At 40.4% G+C, this 17,661-nt stretch overlaps 1 protein-coding gene across 3 annotated transcripts in view; it reads left to right on the top strand.

Moving 5' to 3' along the window:
* Positions 1 to 1,214: 1,214 nt before the first annotated feature.
* Positions 1,215 to 17,661, top strand: part of abca5 (ATP-binding cassette, sub-family A (ABC1), member 5) — a 28,528-nt gene continuing 12,081 nt past the window's right edge. Inside the window, exons 1-21 of one of the 3 annotated variants that reach the window (XM_063893240.1) lie at positions 1,215 to 2,227; positions 2,411 to 2,540; positions 3,260 to 3,429; positions 4,900 to 5,086; positions 5,196 to 5,369; positions 6,485 to 6,582; positions 7,498 to 7,724; positions 7,846 to 7,987; positions 10,934 to 11,122; positions 11,615 to 11,762; positions 11,930 to 12,107; positions 12,493 to 12,551; positions 12,969 to 13,255; positions 13,399 to 13,518; positions 14,040 to 14,178; positions 14,587 to 14,677; positions 14,864 to 15,003; positions 16,068 to 16,187; positions 16,294 to 16,495; positions 17,014 to 17,180; positions 17,478 to 17,605. In XM_063893240.1, coding sequence (XP_063749310.1) covers positions 3,307 to 3,429; positions 4,900 to 5,086; positions 5,196 to 5,369; positions 6,485 to 6,582; positions 7,498 to 7,724; positions 7,846 to 7,987; positions 10,934 to 11,122; positions 11,615 to 11,762; positions 11,930 to 12,107; positions 12,493 to 12,551; positions 12,969 to 13,255; positions 13,399 to 13,518; positions 14,040 to 14,178; positions 14,587 to 14,677; positions 14,864 to 15,003; positions 16,068 to 16,187; positions 16,294 to 16,495; positions 17,014 to 17,180; positions 17,478 to 17,605 — 2,919 coding nt within the window. In that variant the 5' untranslated portion in view covers positions 1,215 to 2,227; positions 2,411 to 2,540; positions 3,260 to 3,306. Of the gene's footprint in view, positions 2,232 to 2,410; positions 2,541 to 3,259; positions 3,430 to 4,899; positions 5,087 to 5,195; positions 5,370 to 6,484; positions 6,583 to 7,497; positions 7,725 to 7,845; positions 7,988 to 10,933; positions 11,123 to 11,614; positions 11,763 to 11,929; positions 12,108 to 12,492; positions 12,552 to 12,968; positions 13,256 to 13,398; positions 13,519 to 14,039; positions 14,179 to 14,586; positions 14,678 to 14,863; positions 15,004 to 16,067; positions 16,188 to 16,293; positions 16,496 to 17,013; positions 17,181 to 17,477; positions 17,606 to 17,661 lie in introns of all 3 variants that reach the window. The other 2 variants (XM_063893241.1, XM_063893239.1) reach the window with 2 other exon arrangements.

Below are 17,661 nucleotides of genomic sequence, written 5' to 3'. Positions count from 1 at the left end.
CAAAAAAGTATTTAGTCAGCCACCAATTGTGCAAGTTCTCCCATTTAAAAAGATGAGAGAGAGGCCTGTAATTTTTATCATAGGTATACCTCAACTATGAGACAAAATGAGAAAGAAAAATCCAGGAAATCACATTGTAGGATTTTTAATGAATTTATTTTCAAATTATTGTGGAAAATAAGTATTTGGTCAATAACAAAAGTTCATCTCAATACTTTGTTATATACCCTTTGTTGGCAATGACAGAGGTCAAAGGTTTTCTGTAAGTCTTCACAAGGTTTTCACACACTGTTGCTGGTATTTTGGCCCATTCCACCATGCAGATCTCCTCTAAAGCAGTGATGTTTTGGGGCTGTCGCTGGGCAACACGGACTTTCAACTCCCTCCAAAGATTTTCTATGGGGTTGAGATCTGGAGACTGGCTAGGCCACTCCAGGACCTTGAAATGCTTCTTATGAAGCCACTCCTTCGTTGCCCTGGCGGTGTGTTTGGGATCATTGTCATGCTGAAAGACCCAGCCACGCTTCATCTTCAGTGCCCTTGCTGATGGAAGGAGGTTTTCACTCAAAATCTCACGATACATGGCCCCATTCATTCTTTCCTTTACACGGATCAGTCGTCCTGGTCCCTTTGCAGAAAAACAGCCCCAAAGCATGATGTTTCCACCCCCATGCTTCACAGTAGGTATGGTGTTCTTCGGATACAACTCTGCATTCTTTCTCCTCCAAACACGACGAGTTGAGTTTTTACCAAAAAGTTCTATTTTGGTTTCATCTGACCATATGACATTCTCCCAATCCTCTTCTGGATCATCCAAATGCCCTCTAGCAAACTTCAGACGGGCCTTGACATGTACTGGCTTAAGCAGGGGGACACGTCTGGAACTGCAGGATTTAAGTCCCTGGCGGCGTAGTGTGTTACTGACGGTAGCCTCTGTTACTTTGGTCCCAGCTCTCTGCAGGTCATTCACTAGGTCCCCCCGTGTGGTTCTGGGATTTTTGCTCACCGTTCTTGTGATCATTTTGACCCCACGGGGTGAGATCTTGCGTGGAGCCCCAGATCGAGGGAGATTAGCAGTGGTCTTGTATGTCTTCCATTTTCTATAATTGCTCCCACAGTTGATTTCTTCACACCAAGCTGCTTACCTATTGCAGATTCAGTTTTCCCAGCCTGGTGCAGGTCTACAATTTTGTCTCTGGTCTCCTTTGACAGCTCTTTGGTCTTGGCCATAGTGGAGTTTGGAGTATGACTGTTTGAGGTTGTGGACAGGTGTCTTTTATACTGATAACGAGTTCAAAAAGGTGCCATTAATACAGGTAACGAGTGGAGGACAGAGGAGCCTCTTAAAGAAGAAGTTACAGGTCTGAGAGAGCCAGAAATCTTGCTTGTTTGTAGGTGACCAAATACTTATTGTACCGAGGAATTTACCAATTAATTAATTAAAAATCTTACAATGTGATTTCCTGGATTTTCTTTTCTCATTCTGTCTCTCATAGTTGAGGTATACCTATGATAAAAATGACAGGCCTCTCTCATCTTTTTAAATGGGAGAACTTGCACAATTGGTGGCTGACTAAATACTTTTTTGCCCCACTGTATATGAGGTATACGTTTGCATTACCAAAGCATCAGAGTGGACTCAGTGAGCTTAAGTAGGCCCCGGGCCTCTTGTTATTTTGGTCATCCAAATGTAGAGCAAGTTGGGTATCCATGACCTAGTACATAAAAAGATAATGACTTAGTGTGTTAAAATAATGAATGACTGCCTCAATTAAATGACTTATTTTATCATTTATGAGATCCCAACTCATTAAATTCAGATTCTAACTCAGTATATCAAGATGGCAATTTGATTTTGCTTGCAGAAATGTGCTTCCATATGTGGGCCATTAGCATAAGTGGTTTGTATATTGATTATATTAGTTCATAAATCAAAAAAAGCTCTGCTTTTTACTTTTATTAAGGAAACTTTACATGTTGATATGCTCTGTTTTTGATATGACAATAAAAGCCATCTTTTTCATTTCTGATTGGCGCAAACCTTTGTCATTAGCACCTAGACAGATTTGATTGGTCCGCGTCACTGCTCTGTATTTTGACAGAAGGAAGTACCTAAGTAAAAACAAGAGCGCTCATTCAGGGGGTCTGCTTGACATGTATTATCATCTGTAATGTAAGGCTGTTGATCCGCACGTCGAGGAAAGATATGCCTTAATGTATTTCATACGTGAGTATGTGAAATGTTTGCTTTTTATCAGTACTACTGTATTTTTTTCTGGTTATCGGCTGGGCTGCTGTAGCGTGCTAGCTTGATTCCTTTGCTTCACTGCATTCAGCGCCAGCTGGTGCCAAACAAACGTGTCATTTCTAGCTGTTCATTTTGCTCACAGACACGTTTTCTAATTTCCAGTCATCATTGGAACAAAGGGGAGAATACTGTGCGCCCCTCATGCTGACATTTCAGCCTTGCCAACAAACCACACAGCAGGGTAGCGTTGGTTCAGAGGCTAACGTCTGCTAACTGAAAGCTCATCTGACAGGTACGCTAGGTGTCATTGTCCGGTACGCTTTGCAGAAAAAACCCACTTTACACGGTGATATTGCAGTTGTCATTGTCATTACGTCTAACACTGGTCCCTGCCAGTTGTCAGCATCAGCCCAGTGTTAGCTGCTCTAAACCTGTGTGTGACTCACTGAGATGAAGGAAAAGCAAAATAGTTGATGTCGTTTTAAAAGCTCATTCTATCAGATCGTCCAGTTTCTTTGTTAGGCATGCATGCGAATCAATGTGCAAAAGTAAAGGCATAATGCACACATTAGTGCTCTAAAAGATGTATTGAATGTTTGTTTATCTTTGTATGTGTCTTCCTTGCACCTCATCATTTAATAGTTATTTATGAATTGTGTATCATTTATAAATGCCACAATAACAGTACTGCTTGTTAATTCTGAAACGATATTTTCTCATCAACAAATAATGGTTTGTCTATAAAATGTCATTAAATTATTTTTCAGAGCACTAAATGCACTTCACTGGAATCCATAATACAAATTCATGTGACACATTAAGTTGCTGTTTGATGGATAAACACTATTTACATTTTTAACCGATGTTCAATAATAATGCAGGAAATGACGCTTAATATGCGAAACCAGTAAGGTGTTTTTCAGTATTGTTATGTGTTATAATAAAGCTTGTTTTATAAATACGGCTCATGTGACAGGAAGTGTCTTTTCTTTTCTTTTCTTTTACTTGCAGCTGAGGCTAGCATTAGAGAGACGACTTCTCGTCCGTACATCATCCAGATGAGGCATGCTGGAAGTATGCAGCCCATATATAGAAGAGATGCTGGGGTTTGGCACCAAACCAGAAGTCTTCTCTACAAGAATCTCCTCATCAAATGGAGGACCAAGCAACAAAGTCTCCAGGTGCTTAGTTTTCATATGAATCTGTTCAGGGTGAAAGCTGGTTCTGCTGTGTTGTTGCTGTCCTTCACATTTGTTTTCATATCCAACAATGTGTCATGCAGCAAAGTCAATATTTAGTTTGGGCCATGGTGCAATGATGCACATTGTGCAAAATAGGTGACAAAGGAACTATGTCTGCATAACAGCTTGTGCAGTAATAAAAAGGAGAAAGAAGTAAGTAAAGCAGTAAAAGAAGGGAAGAACAACATGTTTAGGTAGGAATGTATGGTATTGTGGCAATACCTTACATTCCACACAGCTTTTTTCAAGGCTAGCACACTGTCAGTTTCCATATGTCTGTAGCTCTCTCTGTGGTTGTTCCAGGGAACCCTTAGTTACAGTAGATACGCATTTTAAATGTCATCCTTGTGTCACACTTGTGGCTGCACCAGTCAGAACAACACAAGAAAAGTACATCCAAACCCTGTCCCTTGGTAAAGTTCCTCTTAAATTAAACACAATGTATATTTTTTAATAAAATATAATAGATGACCTGTCCCTCTTTTCCCTTCCAATGTGTTGTTTGTTACAGCATGCATTTTTCATTTGGCCTAAAGTTACCCTGATGCATTTTTAATGTCTGTGTATCAACTTTTCTTTGGAAAGGTAGCACTCTGGGACCTCTTGGAGCTTTATTTCATGTACAGTAGTTTGTAGTTCCTTTTTTTGCAGCTGCACTGCAATTAAGATAGCTTGTTTACTTAAAAAACACTAGAACATTTGAGGGTAAAAATGTCCGCAGAAAATCCAATGTGAACCAAATCTCCTTATTGATGTTTTCCTAGTGGAGTTGTGTTAACCCTTAAAATATTTCTGTGTTAAAGCTCTGTAAAAGCCTGACAAGCTATGTAATCATCTTTTGACGTGCCAGTGGCTTTCAATTTATTGTTTCAATTTACTGTGTTGCTCAATGTGAAGCTATAGCATGTTTTATGGATTGGAATTTTTATCTCTTCGTTATTTATCAAGACGTTTTATATCCCCATTGAAGCTCCTTGACTCAGGCAATATTAAAAGTGCAACTCTAGGAAATAGGAAGTATTTGTACAGCCACTCTATCTACTTGTTGATACATGTTTTATCCGCCACCAGTGATCACAAGCTTTGGGTAGTAGCCAGGGCCGGTTCTTCCTACAGGCCATCAAGGCGGCCGCCTAGGGCGCCAAATTGACGGGGGGGCGTCCCCTAGTGGCGCCCTTAAGCACACATCTTTGTTTTAACAACATTGATTAACGAAAACATTTTTTTTTTAAAGCATGGGATATAAAACCCTCATTGAATTAAATGAACATGCCCCAACCCATATTTCGAGATTTTGGTCAGCTTGCCCTATCGCCTAGGGCAGCCAATGGGCTAGAACCGGCCCTGGTAGTAGCCAAATCAATACTTCAGGGTTTCCTAATCACTCCTTTGATGTGTGTTTTTCTGCAGGAACTGATCCTACCTCTACTTCTGTTGGGTCTTCTGATACTCATCAGCACCCTGAATCCTCACGTTTATTATGGAAGCATCAGCACCATGCCCCTGGAGCGCGAAGACCACTTCTTCAAGGGCTTGGGCTACACACCGATCACTAACATCACCAACCACATCATGGAAGAAGTGGCCCAGGAGATGCGTAAGAACCATGTCTGAGATGTTCTCGACAACTGTTGAACCAAATGGGATAGGTACTGAGGATGAAAACTAATATTCTTGGTTTATGTCACTCCTTCTTGTGTCTTCAGACATACAGGATCATCTGGAGATGTTTGCCAGTGAGGAGGACCTGGAGAACGCCAGCCTGTATGAGCCTTCCAGCTATGTTGGTGTGGTGTTCCTGGACAGCTCTGCCACGTCGTACAGGCTACGCTTTCCATACAACCAGCTGCCTTTTCCCAGCGATTACACAGAATCTATTGGTAAAGTATAAACTGGCTTTCTATATTTGTATCTACAAATATAACATTTCTGTTGGAAAGTTTTCAGACCTCTTGTTTTTACCTTTGTGACCATAAAAAGTACCACTAAACACTGCCTTCTTTTGAGATGTTGCTTCTCCATCCGTTGATATCTAAGGAATAATAACCACATCAGCTGTTAGTTATTCAGGATAAGATCTTTATATTAAAATAAGGGCTGTCAGTTAAACGCGTTATTAAGGGCGTTAACGCACCTTCCTTTTAACGGAACTATTTTTTTTATCACGCGTTAACGCGTGTGCGTTCTGTGACCCTCGGCCCGCTCCGTAGTTTAAGAAAATATCAGGAAACCATGGTAACGTTGTGGATCACGGCAGAAACACACTACAATTCCAGAAAGAAAAGTCACTTCTGAATGGAAAGTTGAGCTATAAACCCCTTTCGGGTGGTTTTCTCGAAAAGACCGAAGTAATATGTACGTGCTGCAAAGTGAATTAAGTTTCCTCCGGAGTACGCCAAGTTTAAAATATCACTCGCTGACCAAGCATAGCGCTGATTCAGAGTCCCCACAGAGGACAACATAATAGCTAAATCGTGGCTACAGACTGTAGGTCAGTGAACACTGTGGAGGATGAGGCTCTGCTAGAGTCAAAACGACCTTCTTGGGAGCCTTGGAGAGATGCCACTGTAAAAAAGATTCATAACTTCGTCGCAATAACATGATGTTTGCTGTCTTGAATAAATATAATTACATTATTTATAATTAATAATAATTATAACTTATAATTATAAAGCAATCATATTTATCCACCTACAAAAACTAGAAAAATATCCTTTTAAAGGTACATTTAGAACAGATAAATAATGTGCGATTAATTTGCGATTAATCGCGATTAAATATTTTAATCGACTGACAGCCCTAATTAAAATATATGCCTGTTCAATACAATACCACAAAATAGAAAGACAATATCATGCCCATTTGTCTTGGATGGAATGTAAAGAGCATCACACAAATGCAGCAAGACTATTTCCTAGCAAAGCATAGGATATTTTTCTAAATCCATATCTGGCATGCACCTTATGTTTTTGTCTTTGTACTTGTCTTTCTTTAGCGAACTGTTTTACCAGCTCCGTGAACTGCAGAGCGGCTAATTACTGGTACTCTGGCTTCATCCGCCTGCAGTCTCTGATCGATGCAGCCATCATCCAGGTGAGTCAGGCCAGAGAGGGAACTAACTTATACAAAACAGAGAAATATGTGTATGGTATAGTTTGTGCAGTTATAAAGCTAATTTATTAGAGAATCAGAAGAAATGTTATGTTTGAGAAAATACATTAAGGGTTTTATGTTCCTGTCCCAGATGACAAAGGAACAGTAGATCAAGTAGGGTTTGTTAAAGTGCTTTATTACACGGTTTAGTTGAATACTCTATTCTGATTGGTCAATTCAGAACATGTGACAGGTTGTTAATCCAGTAGCACAGACTGCTGTCAAGGACTGTAATGACCGTTGCTAAGGAGGATCAAGAAAGAGAAAAGAAAAGAGGTTAAAATACGGAGCGCTGGACATCAGAGTTTCTTTTTATTGGCACAAGAAATACGATCATTTTTGAGTCAATAAAATAATTTCAATTAATATTGGGAGTCGAGTCGTTAGTTTGTTTAGTATCTAGCCGTGTAATAAGCGGGATAGTGTGCAGCGAGGCCGTCATTATGGGGAAAAGAACACCCGACAGGCTGATCAGGGAGCCCGACGCGACGCTGCACAATACAGTAACGTTTATATTCCTCTAAGGTTCTATAGTTACACATTTGCAAGAAAAACTATGACTGAGACTTTGAAAATTGTAGTTATTTTAAGAATACTTTAAATAAATCTAAAATGATACACCAAAAAACCTTGATTGTGTGTGTGTGTGTGTGTGTGTGTGTGTGTGTGTGTGTGTGTGTGTGTGTGTGTGTGTGTGTGTGTGTGTGTGTGTGTGTGTGTGTGTGTGTGTGTGTGTGTGTGTGTGTGTGTGTGTGTGTGTGTGTGTCACTATTATTAGATTTTATTGATCTGTAATGATTATAACCATAACTTGATGTTTAAAGATCTTCTAACGGTCCATCGTGTTTTGTACAGATGCAGACTAAGCGTTCCGTTAGGAGCGAGATGGACCTGAGCGTAGTGATGATGGGTCAGCCAGGCTCTGTGGAGGTGCAGAAATTCCCCCACGCCCTCATCTCCATCTACCTGGTCCTGGCCTTCACACCCTTCGTCACCTTCCTCATCGTCAACGTGGCAGCTGAGAAAGAACATCGCCTCAAAGACACCATGACCATGATGGGCCTGTACGACACAGCCTTCTGGTTAGGAGCCCTCAGTCACTGCAGTTTCAGATCATTTGAATATTGTTTGCATGAAAATAATCAGTAGGATCTGCTTTCTGTGTGATTGTGAATGCCTATATGTGTTCATGTTGTCCAACAGGTTGTCATGGGGTCTCCTGTACGCTGCCCTGGTAACCACCATGTCGCTCCTAATGTCCATCATCGCTACGTACACGGCCCTGTTCCCTAACAGTGACTTCTTGGTTATCTTCTTCCTCATCTTCCTCTATGGAATATCATCGGTGAGTAGAGCTATCATCGCAGGAAATGAGTACAGATGTGTAAAGGGTCAGATGGTTTAAAGGGTCACTTAGACATAATAATATCCTGTTATTTACCCCTTGTGGTGTCCAGCCATGCAGATAGTTATGGTGTTATTATGCCTCTGCACTAGCGCCATGGAATTGAGAGTGAATTAAATACATTTGTTACACAATTTGGCTCAAATATTGGACATTGAACTGCTTAGGATTTGGTGATCAAAGTCAAGGTCCCTGTACAACTCAAGAATGCTAGCTAAATATGTCATTAAAAAAAAGAAACATGTATAATAGGATAAGTTGATGGCATTTCAGACAGACATGGATGTGAACCGCAACTTCACTGGATGATTAAGGCATACAACCCAGACGGTGTAATGGAAATGTACCCACTGTTAGGTCAAAAAGGAATCTTTACGGTGCTCAGAGCAAGGAATATTGACATTATTGTCAATTTAGAAACAATGCAGTTTATTATTATTGATCATCAACAGATCTCACTATCAATAATTTACTTAAAAAAAACTTTTGGTTTCTTTAAAAACATTTACTCATCCCAATGCCCGATCCCTTCACCAAATTACACACATACAGTGGTATGCAAAAGTTTGGGCACCCCTCTGAGATTTCATGACAATTTGCTTTTCCTTTATAATAGAAGATCACAGCAACAACATTTGTTTTCCTACAAAGATGTAGACGTTTTAGTGTTTTCCAGACCAAAATTCTTAGGGTAGCATTACATAGTTTTATTATAATAAAATAAAATGCAAAAAATGGGATGTGCAAAAGTTTGGGCACCCTTATAAATAGCATTCATTTCAACACCTGTACGGATTTATAGCTGACAGGTTGCTGCACAAAATTGCTTTGATTAGCTCATTAGACCTTCAATTACAAAGACAGGTGGAACCAATCATGAAAAAGGCTATTTAACATAGGTAATAGCTGGCTGTGCCTGGCCTAGGTTCTTTCTTAGGGAGTGGCAAGATGGGGACCTCAAAACAACTCTCCACTGACCTGAAAGCTAAGATAATCCAACATTATAAATTAGGAGAAGGGTACAAAAAATTATCTGACAGGTTTAAACTGTCTGTCTCCACAGTCAGAAACGTAGTTGTGAAATGGAAGGCCACAGGAACAGTCCGTGTGAAGGAAAGATGTGGTAGGCCGACAAAAATAGGGGAAAGGCACAGGCGAAGGATGGTGAAAATGGTCACAGAGAAGCCACAGACCACCTCCAGAGAACTACAACAACATCTGGCTGCTGATGGTGTAGTTGTTCACCGTTCCACAATCCAGCGTACTTTGCACCAGGAAGAGCTCATTGGAAGGGTGATGTGCAAAAAGCCTTTCCTGAGTGTTAATCACAAGAAGAGTCGCATGAGGTATGCAAAAGCACATCTGGACAAGCCAGAAGCATTTTGGAACAAAATCACAAGAAGAGTCGCATGAGGTATGCAAAAGCACATCTGGACAAGCCAGAAGCATTTTGGAACAAAATACTGTGGTCAGATGAGACCAAGATTGAGTTATTTGGTCATAACATGAACAGGTATGCATGGCGAAAAAAACACACTGCATTCAATGAAAAGAACTTGTTGCCCACTGTAAAATTTGGTGGAGGATCTATCATGTTATGGGGCTGTGTGGCTAGCACAGGTACTGGAAAACTTGTTAAAGTTGAGGGCCACATGAATTCCTTACAGTACCAGGAGATTCTTGACAAGAATGTTCTAGAGTCAGTCACAAAGTTGAAGCTACGCCGGGGTTGGATTTTTCAGCAGGACAATGATCCTAAGCACCGATCAAAATCCACCAAGGAATTCATGCAGAAGCACAGGTACAATGTTCTGGAATGGCCATCCCAGTCCCCAGACCTTAACATCATTGAAAATGTATGGATTTATTTGAAGAAGGCTGTCCATGCACGGAGGCCAAGAAACCTGACTGAACTGGAGACGTTTTGTGTGGAAGAATGGGCCAAAATACCACCTGCCAGGCTTAAGGGACTTGTCTGTGGCTACAGGAGGCGTCTACAGGCCGTTATTGCAGCAAAAGGAGGCAATACTAAATATTAATGGAATTATTTCTTAGGGGTGCCCAAATTTATGCACATGCCTATTTTTGTTTGAATGCACATAAACATGTTTCTGTTTGACCAATAAAAGTTATTTCACTACTGAGATGTTTCTGTTACCATAAGGTATAACATATGTTAAAATGAAGTTGCTGCTTCAAAAGCTCAGCAAGTGACAAACTGATGCAGTGGTTTTCCTAAGGGGTGCCCAAACTTTTGCATACCACTGTATATATTCAGCATCCTGTCCTAGCTTTAGTTTACATGCAAAGAGGATATATATATATATATATATATTGCCCCTTTTTTTACTTAATGTGGTCAATATGTTTGTTGAAAAAGACAGTGTTTACATTTTGTATTCTTGCATGAAGGCTAAGTGCAGAAAGACATTTTCATTCATACTGTTTCATTGTCACCTTGAAAACCTTTGACTGTGTGTCTTTGAACTATAAAGACATTTCAAATGAGGTGGAGCTACTGTAGGAAACCTCAGTGTGTTGGTTGGTTTGATTTATGCGAGATTTGAACTAATTGTTTAATATTTACAGTAGGTGGAAATACATTAGGTCTTCAGTGATTGCCCTGAAAACAGAAATATTTTAGGGCAGCATTTCAAGAAATACTATTTCAAGTTGGTCATCTTGCAAAGTAAAGTCCTTCCCATCTTATTGTGATTTAGAAATGTGTGCACATTCTCTGAGGCAGTATCTTTTATCTGGAGTTTTTATTACAGCCCTGTTTGGTTTCATCTGTTGGTAGATTATGTGAGTCATGAAAAAAGTAAGTACTTTCCTTCCTCTTATCTCCCTCTGCCTTCTTTTATTCTTTTATTTCCTTTCTTTCAGATCTTTTTCTCCTTCATGATGACGCCGCTATTTAAGAAGCCCAAGTTTGCCAGCACGGTGGGCTCCATGCTGACGGTGGTGTTCGGCTGCCTGTCTCTGTTCACCGTGCTGATGAAGGACTTCCCTCAGCCGCTGGTCTGGCTCCTCTGCCTGCTCTCCCCCAGCGCCTTCTCCATTGGGATTGCACAGGTAAAAAAAAAAAAACACCTACCCACATCCCCACAAGATGCTCCACTGTTCATCTTCCAGTATTTGCCTTCTTATGAAATACCTGATTGGCCAAGACATTTTCTTCAGATGTATTTTAATCCACCTACATGTTAGTAATGCTGAAAGGAAAAAAAAATTGAGTAAACGGATAAAGCAAATTTGACAAAAGCAAAACTAAATACTAAAAATAGTAATGGCTACTTGCTATTATCCCCCTCCCATGATACTATGCCTTCACCAGGGTCCATAAGTCCAACATCCTATAGCAATCAATCAGTGACTAGCTTTGAGACATTAGCATCCCATCTTTTGGCCACAGGTGCTTATTTTCTTATGCTTACTTACTATGTCAGTTTTTGTTAATTATCCACTAAGAACCATGCTATTATTAAAACATATGGAACATGATTTGTGTGTGTGTGTGTGTGTGTTGTGTGTGTGTGGTGTGTTGTGTGTGTGTACATATGTTAGGTGGTTTACCTGGAGGCCCAAGGAGATGGTGCGGTGTTTTCCTCCCTGGCTAACGGCCCTCATCCTCTGTACGTGCCCCTGTTCATGCTCATTGTGGACTGCATCCTCTACCTGCTGCTGGCTGTCTACCTGGACCAGGTACTGCCTGGTGAGTCAAACACAGAAAGTACACCGCACCATTAAGTTTAACCTTAATTACTTTTATTTGAGTCAGTCCTGCAGTCAATTTCCCACTGGGATCGCATTTGGTTAACCTTAAACTGTCATTGTTATAGTACAATTACCTTGTCTTACAACATTTTGTCTGAAATGCAGGGGAGTTTGGAATGAAGCGGTCCCTGGTCTACTTCCTGAAGCCTTCCTATTGGTCGAAACGCAGGAAGCGTTACGTTGAAGTGAGCTCGGTGTACGACGCAGAGGTGAAAGGAACTTCCAGTGGCGATGAGCCTGTGGAGCCTGTTTCCCCTGAGTTCAGAGGGAAGGAGGCCATCCGGTAACAACCTAAACCTGCATATGAAAATCAGTTGAATGAGTTATTTTGTGCTTCTTGGAATTCCATAGCTAAGTTACTACAGTTTGATAAAATGCTTTGTATAGCGGATGCTTTGTCACACCATCATTTCTAATTGTGATGCTGTTTTACCACAACATATGAATCTGAGGAGGACCTTTAATACTAAAGATTGAGGAGATAAATGGAGAGTTTCCTGCTAAGCTAAAAATGCAGCCTGGCGCTGTCCTTGGTTATTGTCAAACACCATTGTTCTGGCTGAGAAAAGCCTGTGGGAGCAGGCTGCTCTTCACTCTGATACTGCTTCTGTGTTTACACTTGAAAAAAATAAGGTTTTTTCATTTCCTGTTTGCTTCTTCTCTGGCAGCATCATTAACATCCATAAAGTGTACAAAGAGAAGGACAACGTGGTGGAGGCTCTGAGAGGTGAGTCCCAAACAATTATTTTTAAGTTGAAAGGCTTTTCAATTAGCAGGGGATGTCATTAAAGATGCACCGCTAGCAATTTTGTCGGCAACATTGTAGTTTTTCTTAAGTAGAACATTAATTTTATTTTATGTTCATAATAAAGTTGAGATAAAAAAATATATATATTCAATAACTCAACTGCACCACGTTTACGTGCAGTTTTTTAATCTGTTTTTATTATGAAGGAAATATAAAAATGGAAGTTTATACATTTGTATTAAACAGAGAAAGGGTTTCCTTAGTTTCCCATGGAGGATCTGATTTATTGTATTCCCGTTTATTTGCAACATCAATGCTGAAACTAAATATTGTTCTGTCTTCAATGTCGCTCTTCGTATGTTAATGTACATTTTCTGATTTAATTTCACGATACAGGTTTGACGTTTGACATCTACGAGGGCCAGATCACCGCTCTGCTGGGACACAGCGGGGCGGGAAAGTCCACTCTCATGAACATCCTGTGTGGCATCTGCCCGCCCACTAGCGGCTCGGCCACCATCTACGGCTCCCCCGTAGCAGAGATCGCAGATGGCTCAGAAATGAAGCAGCTGGTGGGAATTTGCCCTCAGTTCAACATCATCTTTGATGTCCTCACTGTGGAGGAGCACCTCCGGATATTTGCCGCCATCAAAGGGATCCCACCCTCGGACATCGACGCTGAGGTAATGTGATCCAAACACAGGTTTAACAGCCTCTGTCTTATATTTATTTTAATAAAAGACCTTAAAATCTTGATTAAATTAAGTAAATTGATTAAAGTGAATCTTTTTCCAGGACAGTGACCAGTGATTCTTCTCTTTGATAGGTCACCAAAGTGCTGAAGGATCTGGACTTGGAAAAAATCATGACGGCTCAGGCCAAAAATCTGAGTGGAGGCCAAAAGAGGAAACTCTCAGTGGGCATCGCCATCCTCGGAGATCCTAAGGTACCTGGAGCTTTAAATGGATAAATATATGTATTTTTATTCATGATTTACTTGTTTATTTATAGTGTCCCTATAATATATGTATAAGTTTCATTATTGTGTTTTGTTCCTCTACTGTGAAATGTTTACATTCTTTAATGTTCACAAAGGTTTTTATATTTCTCATGCTGCCTGTGCTGCAGCGCTAGAGCTCTGTTGTGATTGGTCAACTGCTTAGAGATGTCCCGCCCAGTAACCTATCAAGCCAATGTTTTGGAGCGCTAGCCAGTTAATGGGCTAGGGGATGCAGCCCTTATTTAGAGATCAGTTTGCAGTATATTCCATCTAAAACATACTTGAAATCAGTCGTTTACATCAAGGCTAGCTAACAGGAAACGTCTCCATGGTCGGGGACAGAAATGAAGGGTTACCACACAATAGTTTTACAGTTTGAAGAAGGAGCTTACCTGGAATTATGAGTCACTGTGTTACTTTAGCTTGGGTCAACTCTGAGCAGTTTTCTTTGTGTGTGTTCCTGTCAGATCTTGCTGTTGGACGAGCCCACAGCCGGCATGGACCCCTGCTCCAGACACCAGGTGTGGACTCTGCTGAAGAACCGCAGAGCCGGCAGAGTCACTGTCCTCAGCACACACTACATGGACGAGGCTGACATTCTGGCTGGTAGGAGCTCTCTCCGTTACATAGCATGCACTCACACACTTGGAAACTAAAGGCAAAAATTAGAGTTTACTTTTGCCATTTTTCCCCCAGATTTTAATGTAAGAATTTTGATCATTGCAACGGTTTAACACTGTTTGAGTGTAACGAACAAGTATGAGGGATTTAAAAATGATTAAACCTCTCATATTTGAATTCGCCTCCTGGCAGTTTTGAATAAGCATTGTTAATTTTGAGTGCCAACTTCCTGTTGTATTTATAATGAAGCTGTACTTTTAATCACTAAACACCTAGAAATGCACTTTGAAGACATGTGATGATAATGTTTCTTGCCAACTACAATTCAAAAGTGTCACATTTATCAATTTGTTGTTAATGTTATTCATCATAGATAATATTTTTCTTCACCAGATCGTAAAGCTGTGATTTCTCAAGGACAGCTCAAATGTGTTGGCTCTTCTCTCTATCTCAAAGTCAAGTGTGGTGTTGGATATCATCTCAGGCAAGTACAAAACACTACAATACTACAAAAAAATAAAGCAAGTGGCCCTTAACCCTTTTAAAAATGGCCTGATGAATGAATGAGATGATGTTGAAATCTTACTGAAGACAACAGAAGTGACTTTTCATTTATTGGCAATGCGTACATTTTATTATTATTTAACTAGTTATTTTTCCTCCCACGCAGAATGTCTACCAACGAGGGATGTGAAGCTGAGAAGATCACGTCATTGGTCAAGCAGCATGTTCCCAAGGCGAAGTTATCCCGGCAACACGACGCAGAGCTGACCTTCACTCTGCCCCTGGAGGGCATGGACATGTTTTCAGGTCAGTTCACATCTAGTCACGGTGTCTATCCTTAAATATTAGTCCTCAGATTTATGCTGCACACGGCATGAGTCAGCAAGTAGTAAAGGTAGTTAGCGACATGGTTGATAAGGTGGATGTAAAGTCACCTTCTTAACTCTTTATCTGACAGCTCGCTGAGACTCTTTCAATTCTGCAATATTTCAAACTAATCTGGGTTTAAATGCCCAAAACCTTGTCAAAGTCTCAGTTTTAGGTTTTTATTAACCTGGTTTTTATTTCAGTTTCTTTGTACAAACATATTCACACTTTTGTCAACATATTTATATTTCATTTTCATTTAGCTGAACAAAGCCAATACAATGAAAGAAAACATGAGAAAATAATACAAATGGAAGTAAATAAGTGGAAAATGATGCAAAAACAGTATATTAAATACAAATAATCTAGATAATATATAATGCCAGTGCCACTAAATATACCTTGATTAGGAGGATGAGACACTGGAAAGGTTCAGGAGACGTGGGGAAACCGAAATCAACTCACTGGAACAGCACAGTCATTGTCCGGATCCTCAGAGAACATTATTATTTGTTGTTATTAAAGCTGATAGATTTCCCGTATCAGTCCATACATTTTATGTTGGTGGTTCAGGGTTTAACCAACTAATTGTGATACATTTAATTGCTGCTGTAAGCAATATATGTCAAACATATTACTTGCTATATCACCTAGTAGTGCCCACTTTTGACCCCCATTAATTAATCAAGACCCATTAATAATAAATGACAGTTTTTCAGTGTGAAGCTCACTGAAACACATTATGTTCTGTCACTGCTTCATTACACAAAAGTCCAATTGACAGCTAGATGCTTTTGAATGTAACGCTGCAGCAGTATGAAATGTTAGGTTTAGAGCAATTTTTTACTTTTTCAATAAATAGTGAATCAACAGATACTTCCTCTTACTAACAGTCTAAATTACGTCCCAGCCAGACACTTTTTTAAAATAATGACTCATTTGTGACTCACCTTTCAATGTAACATTGGACCAGCACTGAGTACTAATTCATTTCTGTTTTACAGGCTTGTTCTCGGAGATCGACTGCCAACCTAATCTGGGAATTATCAACTATGGAGTTTCTATGACAACCCTTGAAGATGTTTTCCTTCGTTTGGAGGCAGAGGCCGAAGTAGACCAAGCCGGTGAGTGTGTGTGTGAAGCAGCGTTGTGTTAAAATAAACCCCAAACTACTTCCTAATAAGTGTGTCCGGATGAGTGTTTCTCAGTTGGTCTGTTTCCTGTCTCCAGACTACAGTGTGTTTAATCGGGAGCAGACGGAGGAGGAAGGTGACAGCGTCTCTGAAGACGATACCGACCAGCGGCTGCTGACCTTCTCTGACAACAAGTCTGACGTCGTGTCGGGTCATGCTCTGTGGCGGCAGCAGTTCAGCACCGTGGCCTGGCTGCACATGCTCAACATGCGCAGGGAGAGGAAGGCCTTAATTTACACGTGAGTGTTCAGAGAAACAGAATTTCAGAAAATAAGATCCACTTCTCTCAGCAGTTATAGTAACGAGCCTAATCTATTTTTATGTATGCTTTCAGGCCTTAATGTGACTAAAAATATGACATCAATAGAAAAATGGTGGTCTCATTTTGCATCTTAAATGATATTTTATGATCCACCTAAGTTAGGAGCTGGGAGGAACAATTAAGTGAGATGTTATTTTTCTACAGTTTAGAAGAACACCTGGCATACAGCAGATATACCCTTGAAAACGTACAAATGTTTATTTATCCCTATGTTGAATAACAACTTCAGATGTGATCTTACCTGTAGCACACTAATAGAAATCAACTTTGATGAAATAAAAAAGCTACATTCTTTATCAATGTAAAGAATAATTGAAATACAAGGATGAAAGGTTTATATTCTGCTGTAGGATGATAAAGAATATGCCCTTGTTTGTTTTTGAGACATTGATTCCATTGAGTCTGTCTTTCCGCACCACCTCCCTCTCCTTGCAGTCTGGCCCTGTTCCTGGTCTTTGTCGCTGCAGTGCTCGTCCTTTCTCTGGCCACAGGAAACATCCAGATTCACTCGTCCGACCGCCAGTTTCTGCCCATTTACCTCCTCAACAAAAATGATGGGCCGCACAGATACTCTACTGGCCTCCTGGTTCAGAACTCCTCAGGTGAGTCCGGGAGATTTACGAAAGGATAAGTATTTATTCATAGCTCACAAGTGTTTTATAGTATGTCCTCTCCGTGAGGGTGGTTTGCATACTGTAAATATTATAACTGCTGTACAACTGTTAAATTACTCCTGAAAAGAGAGTCAATGCAAACTGTCCCAAGTGTGCAATTGTAATTGACCTCCATGATGATGATCCTATTAGTATTCCTCTCCTCTCTCTGCATTTTGACCTCTGTACACATGCTGATTTCTATCATATGGGTTTTGCAGTGTTTTGTTTTTCTTGTGACAACAGGCTCGGATATTTCTGACTTCATCCACAACCTTGAGTCTCAGGACCTCAAAGTGGATCTGATGAAACACAGCGACTACATGTCCGCAGCCCCCCACAGCGCCGCCATCAACGTATCAGGATCCAGCAAGGTCACTTTAATACCGTACAAATTCAGTAAAAAAAACCTCTGCAGTTACTGTTAGAA

The sequence above is a fragment of the Eleginops maclovinus genome, chromosome 10, assembly GCF_036324505.1.
Source record: "Eleginops maclovinus isolate JMC-PN-2008 ecotype Puerto Natales chromosome 10, JC_Emac_rtc_rv5, whole genome shotgun sequence".
Classification (NCBI taxonomy): domain Eukaryota; kingdom Metazoa; phylum Chordata; class Actinopteri; order Perciformes; family Eleginopidae; genus Eleginops; species Eleginops maclovinus.
The sequence above is the reverse complement of the archived record's forward strand: the minus strand, read 5'-3'. Positions and strand labels throughout refer to the sequence as shown.